The sequence below is a fragment of the Artemia sp. Qi Xiang Cuo genome, chromosome 17, assembly GCF_049724085.1.
Source record: "Artemia sp. Qi Xiang Cuo chromosome 17, ASM4972408v1, whole genome shotgun sequence".
Classification (NCBI taxonomy): Eukaryota; Metazoa; Arthropoda; class Branchiopoda; order Anostraca; family Artemiidae; genus Artemia; species Artemia sp. Qi Xiang Cuo.
This window is the reverse complement of record NC_142810.1, coordinates 49882538-49900490: the sequence shown is the minus strand read 5'-3', so window position 1 is coordinate 49900490 and position 17953 is coordinate 49882538. Positions and strand designations below refer to the sequence as shown.

At 33.8% G+C, this 17953-nt stretch overlaps 1 protein-coding gene across 1 annotated transcript in view; it reads left to right on the top strand.

The window, feature by feature from the left end:
- Window positions 1-15430, top strand: part of LOC148942301 (xylosyltransferase Oxt-like) — a 130931-nt gene extending 115501 nt beyond the window's left edge. Inside the window, exons 12-13 of the mRNA XM_089103768.1 lie at window positions 6528-6659; window positions 13389-15430. Of these exons, the coding sequence (XP_088959894.1) occupies window positions 6528-6659; window positions 13389-13518 (262 nt within the window). The 3' untranslated portion in view covers window positions 13519-15430. The remainder of the gene's footprint in view (window positions 1-6527; window positions 6660-13388) is intronic.
- The last annotated feature ends 2523 nt before the right edge of the window (window positions 15431-17953 follow it).

Below are 17953 nucleotides of genomic sequence, written 5' to 3'. Positions count from 1 at the left end.
AAATACTAAGCTTATTGGCATGATTCATTCATTCATTCATTCATAAATTCATTCAGTTCATTCAACCTATCATTGGTCGAAATACTAAGCTTATTGGCATGATTCTTTCATTCATTCTTTCATAAATTCATTCAGTTGATTCAATTTATCATTGATCGAAATACTAAGCTTATTGGCATGATTCATTCATTCATAAATTCATTCAGTTGATTCAACCTATCATTGATCGAAATACTAGGCTTATTGGCATGATTCATTAATTCATTCATTTATAGATTCATTCAGTTCATTCAAGCTATCATTGATCGAAATACTAAGCTTATTGGCATGATTCATTCATTCATTCATTCATAAATTCATTCAGTTGATTCAACCTATCATTGATCGAAATACTAAGCTTATTGGCATGATTCATTCATTCATTCATTCATAAATTCATTCAGTTCATTCAACCTATCATTGGTCGAAATACTAAGCTTATTGGCATGATTCTTTCATTCATTCTTTCATAAATTCATTCAGTTGATTCAATTTATCATTGATCGAAATACTAAGCTTATTGGCATGATTCATTCATTCATAAATTCATTCAGTTGATTCAACCTATCATTGATCGAAATACTAGGCTTATTGGCATGATTCATTCATTCATTCATTCATAAATTCATTCAGTTCATTCAACCTATCATTGATCGAAATACTAAGATTATTGGCACTAGTCATTGAAGAACGAAGTTGACGCTAGGTAAAATTCGATCTAGATACAACTTCGAGTTTACTTCTGAATGTGTGTCAAAACAAGCTAAATTCAAGCTGAGAACTGATTCGCTGCAAAAACGAGCTAACCCAAAGGGTATACGTGCAAATAAGCCCTAGTTTAGGCAAATCAACCTAACGTAAGAGTTGAATTGCAAGTGAGTTTAGTGGAATGGGGGTGATGTTGGATGATGTTTTAGTTTAATTGGGTTAAGTTAAAGGAGGTTTCAATTATAAGGTGATTGAGTTGCATGAGGATTGAGGTGCAAGGGGGGGGGGTGAGATGAAAGGAGGTTGAGTTGCACGGGGTCAAGTTGCGCATGGGCTTGGTTCAATGAGTTGAGTTGCACGGGGTTCAGTTGCACGGGGACTAAGCCAAAACTCCAGTATTATATCAACTCGGTGCAAAAACAAGCTAGGCTTAAGGTGCCAACTGTCTCTACACAAAATGAGCTAAGTTTCGGTTCAGTGCACTTAGAACATGCACTTAGCTGGTAGAGAAGATATTATTTTGGTTTTGTATAAGCAAAGAAAAATTTCTCCGTTGAAACCAAAAATAAACAGAATATTTTTATCTAATATAACAAGTTGAAAAAGAACAAGATGAGAAAAAACTCGGAAAGAAAAGAAAAACGAGAATACTCCCAGCCAGTGAAAAAAAAATATGCAAACATTTCGTCTGAGACCTCCGCTTTACCATTGTCAGTACAAAAACGAAAAAATAATCAAAGACCATAAAAAACAACCACTAAAATAAATAATAAATAAAAGATCGAAAAACCGGTACACGGAATAAATATTTATAAAGTAAAAATAAAAAATAAATATTATTTATGAAATAAACAATAAATAAAAGACAGAAAAACCAGTAAATAGAAAGGGTGTGCTTTTATTTTAGTGGTTGTTTCTTACGGTTTCTTTGTTTTTAGAGATATTTTCATGCTTTTATTTTATTTATTTATTTTTGTACTGAGGAGGGTTGTGCAGAGGTATTAGCAGAAATATTTTTGTTGTATTTTAATTTGTATCGCTTTTTTCGAGTTTTTTTTCTCATCTTGTCACGCTCTGCCAGTGAGGTATCAGGAATTATTTACGTTGAAAAGAAGAAACTTAAATAATTCACATATACAAATGCAAATAAAATGCAAGGAAATTAAAATGGCGCTGCTAAGCAAAGGAAAAAACAAGCGACTTAAAAGTGTGATTGAGACAATAATTAATTCTACTAACTTGCTCTCATAAACATGATCTATTTATGAAGGGAGTTCATTAATCAGATTATCATGTTTGCTTCCACTGTTATTCCCCTTTCAAAATCATTTTAAATAGTGTTTCGGTAAATTACGTACTCAGTCACACACGGTGATAAATTACAGACTGAGAAGATAACCGGTTTAATATAGAGTATACTATGCTATACTATATGTAGACTATATGCATTAATATAGACTACACTATACTAGACTATACATAGACTATATGTATTAATATAGTGTATAAAATACTGGACAAGACAATAGACTATGTGTATGTATGACTAGAGTAATGTAGTTCAAACAGTAAAATGCGTTATCAGGGTTAAAAATGTGATAATCAAAGGGGGGGGGGATACATTTGCTTGTAAATTAATTATTATATTTGAAAAGAGCATATAAATCTAATCAAGAGGGATTCTCACCTTGTCCCTATGCCATTTATAAAATATCGTATATATTTATCCCCAATTCTGCTTCCTGTCAACATTGGCCAAATCGTTGTCAATTCTAACTTTGACACTTTACTTTATTAGTTTTTTCAATTATAGTAAAATTAGCAGAACAGGCTGTATATTACCAGAATATTTCTCAAGTTAGAAAGCTACAAAAGCAGATAATTTCGGCAAGGACCTCCGTCAAGTCGTCTTCAGTGCTCAAAGAAACGAAGAAGAATAACTAACCTTTTGAAGTAAACCCAAGAAGAGCAGAAGAAACACTTGATCAAACAAATAAAAACACAACCCGGACTTATTTATTCATCTATATTAGTACATGTTATCTCCACGTTTGCTATGATCATTAACTTTAATTTCTGTTCGTTTTGGCTTAATTTTATTCTTTAATAGTAATTTTCACCCTTTTTTAGTTTGAATTATTTTTGCCGGTCTTCAGTTTAATATGGCTGTTTAATTTTCCTCGAAAAACGTTTTTTTGGAAGGTTTTCTTTTTTAATTAATTTCTGTTCATTTTTGATTGCCAAAATTTTCTTATTTGTTAACATAATGAATATTTCACCAGTTTTTCATGTCTCCGTAAGAATTAATTTATCCAATTCTAATCCGATTCGACTTGCATGAAAAAAACATTTAGTGGCAATTGCGTCATGGTTTTATTTCTAGTTTTCTAATACAGATTTCAAATTTTTAAACGTTTGCCAAAGATCAGAACCCCGTTTTTATGCTACAACACACCCAACATGAAAGCGGACACAGGTTGTGTAGATGGTCACTTTGAATACCCGCTTTCGGGTCTTTCAGAGCCCGTGTCCTACAGGCTTGGAACCCAAAGAGAAAAAGCTGTAGCATTTTGCCGGTTTGAATACGGAGATTCTGAAAATGATTTTTGTTGGACCCGCTTGAATCAGGCTTCAAACCTGGTGCGTAAAAACGCAAATTTGGAGCTACATCGCTACGGTTTAAAACATTCATTAAGTACTATTCAGTTTGAACCTATTTTAGTTGATAATTTACTTAAAGCTACCTTGATTAGCATTAAGGTTTAAAAAGCAAACATCGAGCAAAAAATAGTAAAAAAGCTACAAAATTGACCGAAAAGTACACCTCAGTTCTATTCAGGGAATTCTTTTAGAATTCTTTTTCTAAGAAGAAAACTCATAGTGAGGGATTGTGATTAAAAGACGGAGTTCCAGATAAGGCCAGGCCATCGAAATATTTAAAATGTTCACAAGTTTGATCTTGATTCATTACAAACGTCTTTCAGAAACCCAAAATCCATAAAAGCTTCTTCGCATGCAGACCAATGGTCTACGGAATACAGGTACTATTCTCATTATTCTGTGGCTTCAGTTGGGAGGGCTGTCTGTGACTGGTGTCAAATTGCCCCACGCTTTCCAATTCAGCGTTCCAATTCCTTGGGTAGGACGGCTCAGTGAACCTTAATTCGATGAGCTTCATTTTGAAAGAACCACTAATTTATAATAATAATAATATAATTACATTATTTTGTCACCCGTTGAAAGAAAACAAAAGAGATGCAGTGCATAAAAATCCAAGAAAAAGAAGATTAGGCCTAGCCACGATGCATTCGTAATTAATACTCACTAGCACGAAAAGACTGACTAAACATCCACAAAAGTGCTAATTAAACTACTTTTAAGTGCTTTAATTTATAATTAATCAAAAATGTGTGGGGCATGATGGTCTTTTGTATTTTACTTTTTTTTTATTTTGAGCTTATGCACAAAACCATTTGAAACAATTCAATAAAACCAAACAGAAACCCATTTGAAACTTTTTTGCGTGTTGATCAGAAATCGAGACGGAAAAATGGAATGCCTTTAAAGTCCGAGGTTGTAACAGGATCAGGTAAGCCCTCGGGTGGGACTTCAAGACTTGCCGAAAGGCTGACGTTTGGTGTTGACCTTTCAGGATACAAGATGCGTTAATCGGTAGTAGTGTTCCATCTAATGAGATGGCCCTCAACAGTAAACTTAACTAGGATTTGATTTAGAGAAGGTGGGTCCTTGAGTAGGCTGCTGTCCCTGAGTTTTATTGGGGGAGGATTTGAAACCACGGATGTCTTTTAATATTATAATTAAATTTTGAGATCTGATTAAGGATGGCTGAAATTGGATCTGTTATATGATATTTCCTAATAAGAAAAGAATTTTTGGACCAAAGTGGGAGATGAAGTAGAAACTTAGCATACTTAATGAAAACTGATCGAAGTTTACGTTTATCGCACTCGGGAAAAATTATCTAAAATGGACTCAAATACAAAAAAGGGGCATAATTGCATTATGAAGGCGAGCTAACACTTTTCTGTTGCACCTTAACGTATTTGAAATAATTTTAAAATATTCAAAACCAATGCGAAGGCCAAGGTATATAATGAACTAGACTGGTTTAACTTTGGAATTTCCTAGAGTAATTGTAAAACCATCGGGGACTGATTCCCAATTAAAAGCAGGATTTCCAACTTTTCTGCGTTAAACTCTAATCCGAACTGCTTATAATCATTCTAGAGGACAATAAAGTTTTACTCTATACCCGAAACAATGGGACTCGAATTAAATATATCCTCCGCATATGATATTAACGAAACATCGATACATCGCAGGACACAAGTTGTTTTACATCTCTCTTGCTCTCCGATTATGGTATTATTAAAAGCGATAGGTGAAGTTATAGCCCCTTATCGTGCTCCTTTTTTAAGCAGGACAACGGGATTATTTTTTATTTCAATATCTGGATAATGATGTGGGAGCTTAAGTCCGGCTTTCAGATTTACGTACACATCATTTGAAGGAAGAAGGGCTTCTCTTTTTTACAACGCGCTTTCCCATATGCAATATGAACTCATCATGAATAAAAGGGTCGAAGGCATGTTGAACATCGTACGCCGTGAGTCAAACTTTCTCTAGTTTTCTTGGCATCAATAAGAATAGATGCTACCACGGACAGCGCATGGCAACAACCCAAACACGGCTGGAATCCAAACTATGAGTTTGGGCTATAACACTTATTTCGGACCTCATAATTATCATAAGCTCAAGTATTTTACAGAATGGTGTTGAAACCGTGACAGGCCGGAAAGACTAACAGTCCCCAGGAGGTCTACCTTTTTTTTGGGATCGGAGTTAAAGCACCAATGCAAAAAGACGACGAAACTATTCCAGTGACGAAAATTATTTGAAATAATTTTAAATAAAGTGTAATAATAAATATATATAATAATAATAATGATAATAATAAATAAATAAATAATAATAATAATAATAATAATAATAATATAATAATAGTGTAATAATAATAAAAATATAATAATATAAAAATAGAAAAATATAAAAAAATAATAATAATAATTAATAATAATATTAATAATAATAATTAATAAATATATAAAAATAATAAAAATAAAGTGTAATATTATGATGGAATAATTGACTACACATAATGACATGTAACGCGGAAATATAATATGAGCCCCGGGATTTCTTTTTCTTAAAGCGATTAATAGTATTCAATTCACACTCTAGAGAAACCACAACATCAGAATCAGGCAAACTAGCTAAAAAATAATCTAACTCACACTTATAATAATCCGCAAGGCACTTTTCAGGGGCTGAGTACCCGTTCTCATAATATTCAACCCAAGTTGATTCAGGAATGCCATTATCCGGTGTATTAACAAGGCAATTACTCTGTGGTTTTAGCACCATTTTTCAAACCTCATTTGGATTACTAAGAGCTTATCGGAATAAGCTGACTGAATTGAGCTCCTATAATTGGCAAACTCCTTCGCAAATCGGTTTTTGTCTGCAGTCTTATCTGATTTACAATACCAGTTCAATGGGTTTGTCCACTTTCTTACGAGGGGTCGGATAAAAATACTCCCCCCACTCCCCACTACAAACTTGAAGTCGCCTTGACCTGAAAGTTTCACTTCAATCCCTCAGCTTTGAGACAAAACCGGGAGGACTTGCCAAAACTATAACTTGAAATACTCACTTAAGAAAGTGAAATAATGATTGATTATGTGATTATATAATTTTAGGATGCCCCATCGAAAGCAGAAAGAAGAGTCCCTTCAGGAGTCACCCAAGGTTGTTCAAGACTTTGTTGCAAGTCGACCTCCATTTGAAGATGCTCCTAGTCCCAAGCTATTAGCAAGTACTTTATTTAAAAAGTAAGCAAGTCTTTTTTTTGTTGTTTTGTTTAACTTTGGTTTGTTCAAAGAAGGTAGATTTTCAATAAAGATCAAAACAGATATTAACTTTTAAAAGGCTATTGCTATTGGGTGTGTAAAGGGTGTTTTCGCTACATTAAAACAATGCGAATTGTTTACAAAAAAGAGAATGAAGCCTAAGGCTGTATACCAGGTGGTTTGACCTGCCCCCCCCCTTCCCGAAAAATTTCTGTCCGGCTCATAAAGACGAAACAAAAATGCATATAAACAAATTTTTGATGCATTTTTAACTTTTTTTTTATTTTTTTATTGCGTATACGATATTTAAACTGTTGTTTTTTGGGGTTTAAAGGGGGAAGGTACCTAGGTTAGGTTACGTGTTTAATATATGCTATGCTTCCATGTGTTCACTACCATGTGTTTTTTCCATATGTTTCAATCAAGGCTGTATACCAGGTGGTTTGACCTGCCCCCCCCTCCCTTCCCGAAAAATTTCTGTCCGGCTCATAAAGACGAAACTAAAATGCATATAAACAAATTTTTGATGCATTTTTAATTTTTTTTTAGTTTTTTATTGCGTATACGATATTTAAACTGTTGTTTTTTGGGGTTTATACGGGGAAGGTACCTAGGTTAGGTTACGTATTTAATATATGCTATGCTTCCATATGTTCACTTCCATGTGTTTTTTTCCATATGTTCACTTCCATGTGTTTTTTTCCATATGTTTCCATATGTTTCAATCAAGGCTGTATACCAGGTGGTTTGACCTGCCCCCCCCCTTACACACCCAATAGTAATAGCCTTTTAAAAGTTAATATCTGTTGACATCCCAAAAAACATATTTATTGGACCTTTCCACTATGCTGAACAAAATAAATATATCAAAATTTTGATTCAATAAATTTCGTAAGATAATGAGCATGGGGGAGGGCTATTGGCCCTCCAATCCCTTTTGACTCTTAAAAAGGGAACTAGAACTTTCAATTTTCAATTGTAAGAAATGTCCTTCTAATTTTACAATTAATATCAGTTGCTATGAATTTGGCTTAAGCCAATGCCCTTTTCAGGGCATTGAACCCACTAAAGTTATCTTCGTAAACTTTCACTGTCGCAATAGGCACCCGTTCCTTAGAATTTCTTAATTTTACAATAGAAACCCGTTCTTATAAATTCTAGAATGAGCTTAGTTGTTTGAGAAAACAGTGACGATATCTTTTATATAGCGGGTTACTGATCCTAGAAGTCAGTGGGTGTTTTGTCTTTGCTAAATCTTGTTATGCATTAAGAATGTAAGTAGAATATGGTCCGTGCTCTTTTTTAATTTTTTGATATTAAAATATTATTAAATGGATATATATATATATATCCCATTCTTCAATATTATTATTAAATTCCTTTAAGAAGGAACATATTAGTCTTAATATACTAGTTATTATGCGTGCTTTCCTTAAATAATAATAAACTTTACTTCAAGCAATTATAGAACAAGAATTGATCTTCGATTATGAATAATAATTATTGAATATTGAGTTATTATGAAATAAATGTTAATTAAAAAGATCTCTTCTTTAATAATAAATCATATTTTTTCTTAGACCTGTGTTGTCTTGTATATTTTATTACGATGATAAGGATATTATCAATATATCTCTCTCACTTGGTACAGTTAACCTCTTGCGAATTAATTATTTTTCATTTGTTCTCATGGCTGAGTTTGTGCATGGATTCATCACCATGAGAAGGTCCCCCCCCCTTACACAATCAAATGAGCCTCCTTCGAAGTTGAGGCGACCACTTTTTCCATAAAAAAAACCTTACATACCCCCGTAGCATAACTTACAACCAGAAATCAGCCCAAAGCTCTGTGAGGTTGTGTTTTAAAGGTGAAGCAAGCATGCAGTTGAGGTAAAGTGTTACTAGCGACAATCGTTACTATGAAGTATGAATACTTAGCAGGAAGGCTAAAAATTGATTACAGGATTTGTTAAAGAAATATAATTTAAAATATACATTTAAAAAATAATGCTTTTACACCCTAATACACTAAAAAGTAGAAAGAAACTCCTTTTCATACTACCCGAAAACTTTGAATTTTCTAAGACCAAAATAGGTAGTTAGAAAATATGTCAGGACCGCCTATACTTTCATTTTGTTTTTCAGGCAAGAATATAAACACAAAAAAAACTCGAAAAAAACGTCAACAGGGTGAAACGTCACAGGTTCTTTAAACATATCGCCATCACATATACATCAAGTAACGTTAAAAAAACTAAACCCAAAATTACTTTTGAAAGTGTTTGACCGTTTTGATTCAAATACATTCTCAGACCATCGTCCGACCCATCTAGTTCTGTTTGACGAGGCAACCTTAATATCAACTGTAAATGGCATACCACAATCTTTCAAAGAGGTAATTGGGATAAAAAAAAATATGAAACAAAATTCATGAATGAAAATAAAACATGAAGATATTCCATTGAGCCCAATTTAAAAAATTTTAATCTTGAAGAACTCGATCAATATTTTCACCCGGTATAACTTGAAAGAATCTATTTGAATATCTATTGAAAAACGAAACTGTAGACCAGCTAAAACTATCGCAAGGCAAAGTATTATTGCCCAATCATCTTGGTAAATTCTTTCATTGATTCCTGCCTGGTTTTTATTCAGTGGCTGTTCTGTCTTTGAAAGGTAAACTTCGAAAGGTTAGATTTTGTTTTTTTTTTCTTTTTCTTCTTTTTTGTTTAGCACTGAGGACGACTTGGCGGAGGTCCTTGCCGAAATATTTGCTTATTTAGTCTTCTTCCTAGTTCGCCACTGGCTGACAAAATCCTCGTTTTTTCACCCTTTTTGATTTTATTTTTCATTTTGTTAGTTTCTTTCCTCTCTGAGTTTCATTCACCGTTTTGATTAAAATCAATCCCCTTTGGGATTTTAAAAACGACAATAATTTGCCTTCGACTGAGTTCTTTCCTATTTTCTTATGATTATCCCGTCTATATGATGAACTCCTCCAAACATATGGAAGTGAAATTGTTTTTTAATATACTATTCACTAGGTAATTCAGTCGTATCGCATCTTTTATTTGAATAAAGACGTGTGTCTAAAATAGCTCTACTAATTGTGTCTGCTAATTAATTAAAAAGCTTTGACGAAGTAGGATAGAAGAAAAGGGTTTACCACTGTGTTGGGATCTGAAGGATTATCGTTGTGGAGAATCGATAGTAGTAATTAAGGCCGTATCCAGGGTGGGATTAGGGGATTTCAACCCCCCCCCCCCCGAAATGTTTGTCCGCTCGTAAAAACGTAACTAAAATGAATATAAACAAACTTTTGATGCATTTTTTAAATTTTTTTTTTGTAAACCCCTTCCCCGAAAATAAGAGATTCTGGTTTAGCCCCTTCCCCTGGGAAAAAATCCTGGATACGGCCCTGGTAGTAGTAGTAAGATTGTCAATTCGCACAAGGAAAAAAAAAGAGAAAAGAAAGCATTTCCTTATTATTTAAGCCAGATATTTACTCAAAAATTGAAAGGGAGGTGTGTAAAAATAGCAAAATAACGGAGGAGTATAATGAGAACTATATCAAAACTCCTCGCTATGTTCCTCATTGAGACTTCAACATGTATTAATGTTATCAATTATATCTTATTTAATCAAAATATCTAATTAACAAACAAGTAGTTATTTGTTCTTACTGTGTTCTTTCAGTATTTTTTTTATCGTGTCATTGACTATTCCAAGACCATTGATTATAGGGTAAAGAAGAGGGTAAAGAATACGGCATTGAATTTACATTCGCTATTGGTGGTGCTGATCGCCATTTCATGGCCCTTCAGCCAGAAAATGCAATGGGGGGAGGGGGGTCAGCCATCCTGTGCTTTTGCACACCCTTCCTGTTTACATTCCACAGATTTCCAATAATTTAGAGCTGGGTCAACTCTGGATGAGCTTACAGACTCACGCTACTGACCCCTGTTCTAAATCAAATAACCGGCGACATTCGCTGTTTGAATTATCAAATAAAAAACAAATACATACTTCTGCTAAAAATCTCCCAAGTTTTAGTTTTTTCTGGTAAAAAGTTTTGTATACACTTGGTAATTACGCACCCCTTATGGGACTGCACTTCTGATCCTACCACTGATTTTTTTAATTTTGTTTTCAATAACCTTTAAGTCAAAAAACGGACAGCTTTCTGAAAGCATCAGAAACTTGTTGGTTCAATTTTTTTTTAATTCAAATTTTTGTTGTTTTTCTTGTACAGTCCTGTATTATTTCTTCAAAGAAGTAAAATAATTTTATACTTTTAACCATTTATCTTTAAAACCATTTGGGATCTGAAGGCTTATCGTTGTGGAGAGTCGATAGTAGTAATCAAGACCGTAGCCTGGGGGGGTTTGGGGGGTTTCAACCCCCTCCCCCCGAGAAATGTTTGTCCGACTCGTAAAAATGTAACACAAATTTTTGTTACAGATGTTAAATTCGCGTGTTATGTTTTCTATTCGGAATAGCCCCCTGGTATAAAAAACAAGAATGACAATGATATATATATATCAGTTGATTCGGCTTTTATTTGTTACATGTAGCGACATCTTCAAGATTTGCCGTCCTTCTGAGACAATACAGACAAGCTCCTCTAAAATTTTAGGTTTAACTACATTTGTAAAAACAAGGACTTTACGTATTATTATATTAAAAAAAAAAATTGACAAAAAAGTTTTTCGAAGTAAACTGAAGAGCCATATTTAAAATTAAGACGATCAGAAATCACTACAAACAGGAGTTGGATACTGCCCCCCTCCCCAACCGTAACCCTTCTAAAGTCTGTTATGTAATTTGCGTCTTATTAAAAACTATATGCATTTTTCTGTGCTTTAATTTTTCAAAACGTCGATGAAAAATAAGAAAACAATATTACTATAATAATCAAGATGACTGAAAAGAACTAATAAAAACAAACTGAATGTTATAATGATATCGTTTCGTAGAAATCTAGCAATTCAAGATTTTATTTTATAGTATTCTTTTTATTTAATTTTTCAGTGTCATGGTTATAAAAATCATGTTTATAATATATCTTGTTTTCACTAAGGTGTAAATGTAACCATAGAATTTACAATGTTTTTGTTAGGCGGGGAAGGGGGGGTTATTGGTAGTGGACAAATCCCTGTTTGTTGTAATTTCTGTTCGTTTTAAGTTTGTCCTGAGTATTTATTTTAGTTTTTACTCGTTTTAGGATTTAATTTTTCATCTACATCAGCATCTATTACCTTTATGTGATTATTTATTTTAATTTTTACTCGTTTTAGAATTAAATTTTTCATCTACGTCAGCATCTATTACCTTTATTTGATTATTTATTTTAATTTTTACTCGTATTAGGATTTAATTTTTCATCTACATCAGCATCTATTACCTTTATGTTATTATTTATTTTAATTTTTACTCGTTTTAGGATTTAATTTTTCATCTACATCAGCATCTATTGCCTTTATGTGATTATTTATTTTAATGATATTCAGTTTGGGTTTCAATTGTTCTTTCACAGTTAATTTTATGTCATTTTAAATTTGAACAATTATATGACTTTCTTTGAAGAACTCTTTTCGGATTTTTTTTTCTTTTTAAATTAATTTCCGTTCGTTTGTGATTGCTGAAATTTTATTATTGGTTAACATAAAGAATATTTCTCCAGTTTTTCAGGATTTTGATTTAAGAATGAAAATATTAGATTATAGTTTATTTGATGCTGTAAAAACGCTCAGCGTTGTCACTGATTGCGTTCATTACTTCATTCATGTAAATTTCGTTCGACTTGAAATCAAGTTTTAAAATTTTCTTCAACTAAATCTTGATTCAACATTAATTTATAGATAATAAAATCGAAAAAATCATCCTGCCAGAATGTTCAAAAGATTACTAATGAATGAAAATGAAATAAGAGAAAAAATTTTAACAAAGGGATCACTCAGCTCTCTGTTTCTGACTCTTTAAATTTTTGTTTGTCGGTTTAACAAGAGCTTTTGCCAATTGTCGTACGGAAATATGTCATTCTGACAACGTTGATACACATAATGTCTTTTGATCGAGTTCAGCACCCCTCTCAAAATTTGAAAGTTCAAGCTAGCGGTTTTTGAAATATTTCACATACACCCATTTGACAAGCTTGATGCAAGTTGTGACTTATGTTGATATCCCATTCAACGTTTTAGTGAATTTTGTCATAATTCCCTTGCCGTTACTGAGATATTGCATACACTATGTTGACGACCCCTTTCCCAAAAACAAACCCACTATATAACATTGATAACTTCCTAACTTAAAGCCCTTGCGCTAGGGGCTGTGGAGGTTCTTGTAATACCAGGAGAAATAGTTATTTGACTTTTAGACTAATTTGAACAAAATGGTTATTTAAAATTTTGATTGGATATTTGTGGGGAAGAGGAGCTAAAAAACCGTAGGAGTGGGGATTGCTCTTCAATTACTTTTTACTCTTAAAAAGGACACTAGAACTTCTAATTTACAATCGAATGAGTCCCTTCTGAAGTTTATACGGCTACCCATTGCGTATAAACGGGTTCGGGGGAAAAAATGGTACATTGAAGCCTTGTGACCTTTTTTTTTATATAGGCTACACTAGAGCGCTGTCTGTGACTAAACTGTTTGGTCTTTCAGTAAATTCAGAATCTATTTAATTACATTCAACTTCGTATTATATTGCAGATACTACAGCATACAAGATGTTTGTCTGGTTGATTATCCTAGGCTTCGCAACTGTTTCAAGAAACTCCCCAGATGTGTGGATACAAATTGGAGCTCTATTTCCCCGGATCCCAAATCTAAATTTCCTTAATGGCTTTTATTCGTGAAGCTAACTCAGGCTGCTGAAACGTCGGAAGAAGCTCAGTTCCTGATTTTTGCATTTAAGTTCTAACACTGTCAGAAATCTCGCTAAACCCTTTTTTTATTATTAGTAATTAGATTTGGCAAAATAAACCAATTTTCTTTGGGTCAAAGGGGGTGGGATGTCGGTTAAATGGAAAATTTGAAGCCATTTGAGTTTTAAAGAAGAGGTACTTATTAGACTAGACAAATTTGTGAAGCGCGCCATTTTTTCTATGACCTCCATTTGCCAATTTTCTTCTACCAATCAATTTTATGCCATCTAGAATATTTTGCAAAAATGTCGGTATATCCAAATTTTGAAAAATGGCCCACCAACAATGGTGCGGGTTAATTCATTTTTTTTGCATTCTCTGAAATTCTTGAATCCTCCAGAGGATTCATCAGTATTTACCTATGATATACCAGAAAAGAGTTAAACTCAATATGATGAGACCTCCCCCTCCAACATATCCACTTTCTAGAATGGTAATTAGTCTCCATTCTTTTTTTTTGCTAGAATTGGAGTTTAGCCTGATTTTGAGATTATGTGCCTTTCAATTAGTTTTAAGTGCATTTGATATTAGTTTAGGAGGACCTTTTTCAGAAATTTTCTTTTCAAGTTTCCTTTTTGCTCTATTTTTCTTTAAGTGAGTTCCCCTTTTACCGGGAACAATGCAAAAAAATTCAATTAGAAGTTTTTTTCAAGCTGCCTTTTGTTGTGGTATTTTTTGAGTTAGCTTTTTAGGAATAGGTTGACCGCCTTTTAAGAGAAGGCTCACAAATAAATTACTAACTAAAGATAGAAAATTGAACCTTTACACAAGATAAAAACTGTATTTTTGCTGATGATTTAATCCATATAAATTCGGCTGTCCAAGGCCAAAACAGCGTATCTGCCCGTTTCTCAATTTTGAATTAAGTATGGGTTCTTGTGAAACTTTTCGCTCTAAATTGATTTCTTATTTCGATTTTACAGTTTATCAGCTGTTTATAACACGGCTTTCCAAAACAATTCAAATGGCTTCAACACAATCACTAGCCCAAAGCAGTGTGTCTGAAAGACCAATGATAAGCCTGAATTGCCACCATACCCGTCTCCTGTGCCATCACCATCAACAATGTTAATCTTTGATACAATTTTTATTGAAGCAGTTTTGGCTAGAAATCCCAAAGTGTGACTTGAGTCCAGACCTTGTTAAAATAGTTGAAGTCCCAATCAATTGACTTTTTGAATATAACTAGTATCTGAAGAAAATGGGGTGGTCGAAGTTCCCTATTATATTTCTGATGGTGTAAAATATTGTATCTACATGAAACTCCTTAAGGCGCATTTTAGAAACAGTTCATATAGAGAAAAAGTCTTATTTTCTCGAGTATCAAGCTTTCGCAAAATATAGCTCTACGCGAAATGAAAAACCGATCGGGCAGTACTATTCATTTACACTTTCCCAAGCACGCGTAAGTCTCGCCTTAACGCAAAATTGTCGAGTCTCTCCTGTAATTTTTTTTAAATGCAGATACACTGTTTTGGGATTGGACATCCGAACTGTTGATAAAAATAGTGATATACACTACTGTTTTTCTTGTATTTACTACTGGCATGCATGGTATTTGTATTTTTTGTTTAAATTTATATTTTTTGGCATATCCATTTTAAACATAAAGGCCGTCTCCAGAGGGGGTGGGGGGTTCAGAATTAGACGTGCCCAATATTTTTTTGCCCGACTCGTAAAACTGTAACAAAAATGCATATAATTAAAAAGAAGTTATGTTTTTAAAGCTATTTTGTAAACTCCCCCCCCCCCACCCTCGAACGAAAATCGTGGATACGCCCTTGGTAGTAAGCTTTTTAGATATCCTAAGATGTCACTGTCTTTTTTCGACATTATTTGAAAAAAACTACGTTTTCTAAAGAGTTAAAGAGGCTGAGTTACAAGGTCGAACCTTAAAACGTACAGGGATTAGGAGGCACAGTTGGGGGGCTACCACCCCCAAACCCCCCGCTTTCGCAGCCTTTAAATATAAAAAAAATTTCTTTAAACTGAAAGTAAGGAGCGACATTAAAACTTAAAACGAACAGAAATTATTCCGTATATGAAAGAGGCTGTGCCCTCCTCAACGCCTCGCTCTTTACGCTAAAGTTTGACTTTCTCACAACTCTTTTTTTAAACAATAAAAACTTTAGCGTAAAGAGCGAGGCGTTGAGGAGGGCACAGCCTCTTTCATATACGGAATAATTTCTGTTCGTTTTAAGTTTTAATGTCGCTCCTTACTTTCAGTTTAAAGAAATTTTTTATATTTAAAGGCTGCGAAAGCGGGGGTTTGGGGGTGGTAGCCCTCAACTGTGCCTCCTAATCCCTGTACGTTTTAAGGTTCGACCTTGTAACTCAGCCTCTTTAACTCTTTAGAAAACGTAGTTTTTTTCAAATAATTTCTGCACGTTTTTGTACAGTTTATTACTTATTATTGCTTGACTAACTGTTAGCTGATCGTGTCAGGAGTTAAAGTTAAACAGGGTGCCTCCTAATCCCTGTACGTTTTAAGGTTCGAACTTGTGACTCAGCCTCTTTAACAGCCCCCCAACTGTGCCTCCTAATCCCTGTACGTTTTAAGGGTCGACCTTGTAACTCAGCCTCTTTAACTCTTTAGAAAACTTAATTTTTTTCAAATAACTTAAAAAAGAAGCTGAGTTTCTTTTCAAAGTATATCAAAAAGTTGCTCTGATAGTGAATCTAATACGGGTGGTTTGCCGGAAATTCTGGAGTCTCAGCCACTGGACCATATAAACACAATAGTAATTGTTGTTTAGCACATTGAAGCTCTTTTCGACGCAAGCAAATTCCCAAAAATCTTGATATGTGGTTTTTGGAAAACAGGGAAGGAGTGATCAGATTGAGCTGAAGTTTCGAGGATAAGCTCCCAGGCCCCAGGAAAGCTTATCCTCTAAATTTCAGCCAGATCAGACAACGTTAAAGGGGGGTTGTGGTGGGAAAAATTAACATGGGCTAATATAGGAAAACGAGGTTTTTTGTACATGTAACTTCGGGGGATAATTTTTTCAGTCTGAAAATATCAAAAGGTCCTAACAGGTCAAATTCTGCTTTGAATGAGTCCTCATTCAACCGGATCCGGTGCCAACTGTGGCCTGTAGGCGTGGCTAAGAAAAAAAAAAGAAATGAATTTTAAGTGCCTCTATTTGGTTTTTTGAAAACAGGGAAGGAGTGATCGGATTAAGCTGAAATTTCGAGGATAAGCTCCCGGGCCCTAGGAAAGCTTAACCTCTAAATTTCAGCCCAATCGGACAACGTTAAGGGGGGCTGTGGTGGGAGGGTCCAAACTTCCGGCCCAGTTTACCCCATGAAGATAAAGTCGGAGGAGGATGAAATTTTGCAAGTTTCTTAGTTTGAGCTTGGGCTACAAAATGCAATTACCGCCATCTCTCTGCGATCTCTAGGACCTGAAATCGCTTAACATTGTGGTGGGTCGCCTCTTTATAGAGGCACAAGTGTGCCTCCTTGATATCGTAATTAGTGTCCTTTTTATATTAAGCAGTTGAATAGTTTTGTCTTCATCTTCTGATAACAAATACAAGTATATTGACGGTAGTACTATTAGTCAAAAATCATAAGTTGCCAATTCACATTTTTACAGATGTTCATTTTCATGATTCTGAAAATGTCTGATCAAATTCCATGCACCAGAATTAGTCTTTAAAATGTTTTATTTTTCTGTGATACACAAAAGTCTCAATTCTATCCTCCAGCCGTGAGACAAAATAGGATTTACTTGCCATACCACGGATTTCTCCCCTTTTACCGAAGTCTATTGACTGTATGAGTCTCTATAACGAAAAATACTCCCCTAACGAATTTTTCGGTAATTTTTCGCTTACCGTAAATTCGCTTACCGAATTTATATGCATAGTAAAAAGCTAAAGAAAAGTAAATTTTCTTGTGAGCGTCCGATAACCTGCTGACTTATTGTAATTGCTCTGTAATAACCTGATGCCAACATGTTCCTGATGCCTCGCCTCAGCTACACGTTGCATAACACCAAATGACTTTTCATATTATAAATTGGCTGAGAGTTTCAGAAATTTACATTAAGTAAAATTTTGCTACCCCTATTCAACTTAATATTGATTTTAATAATTCTTTAATATTATTTATTTATGTTGTATAATATATATTATATTGCATGTATTCAGCATTATATATATTATTACATTATATAATATATTATATATTTATATTATATAAATTATATGAACCCTTCAAAAACCAATTTGACCGCATCCACATTTTACATCGTCAAAATAGAGAATTGACTGCTGAATTTTGACTTACATAAGGTTTAACAATAAAAAGGCAACTATATGTTTATCTAACCCAAACATTTCTTTT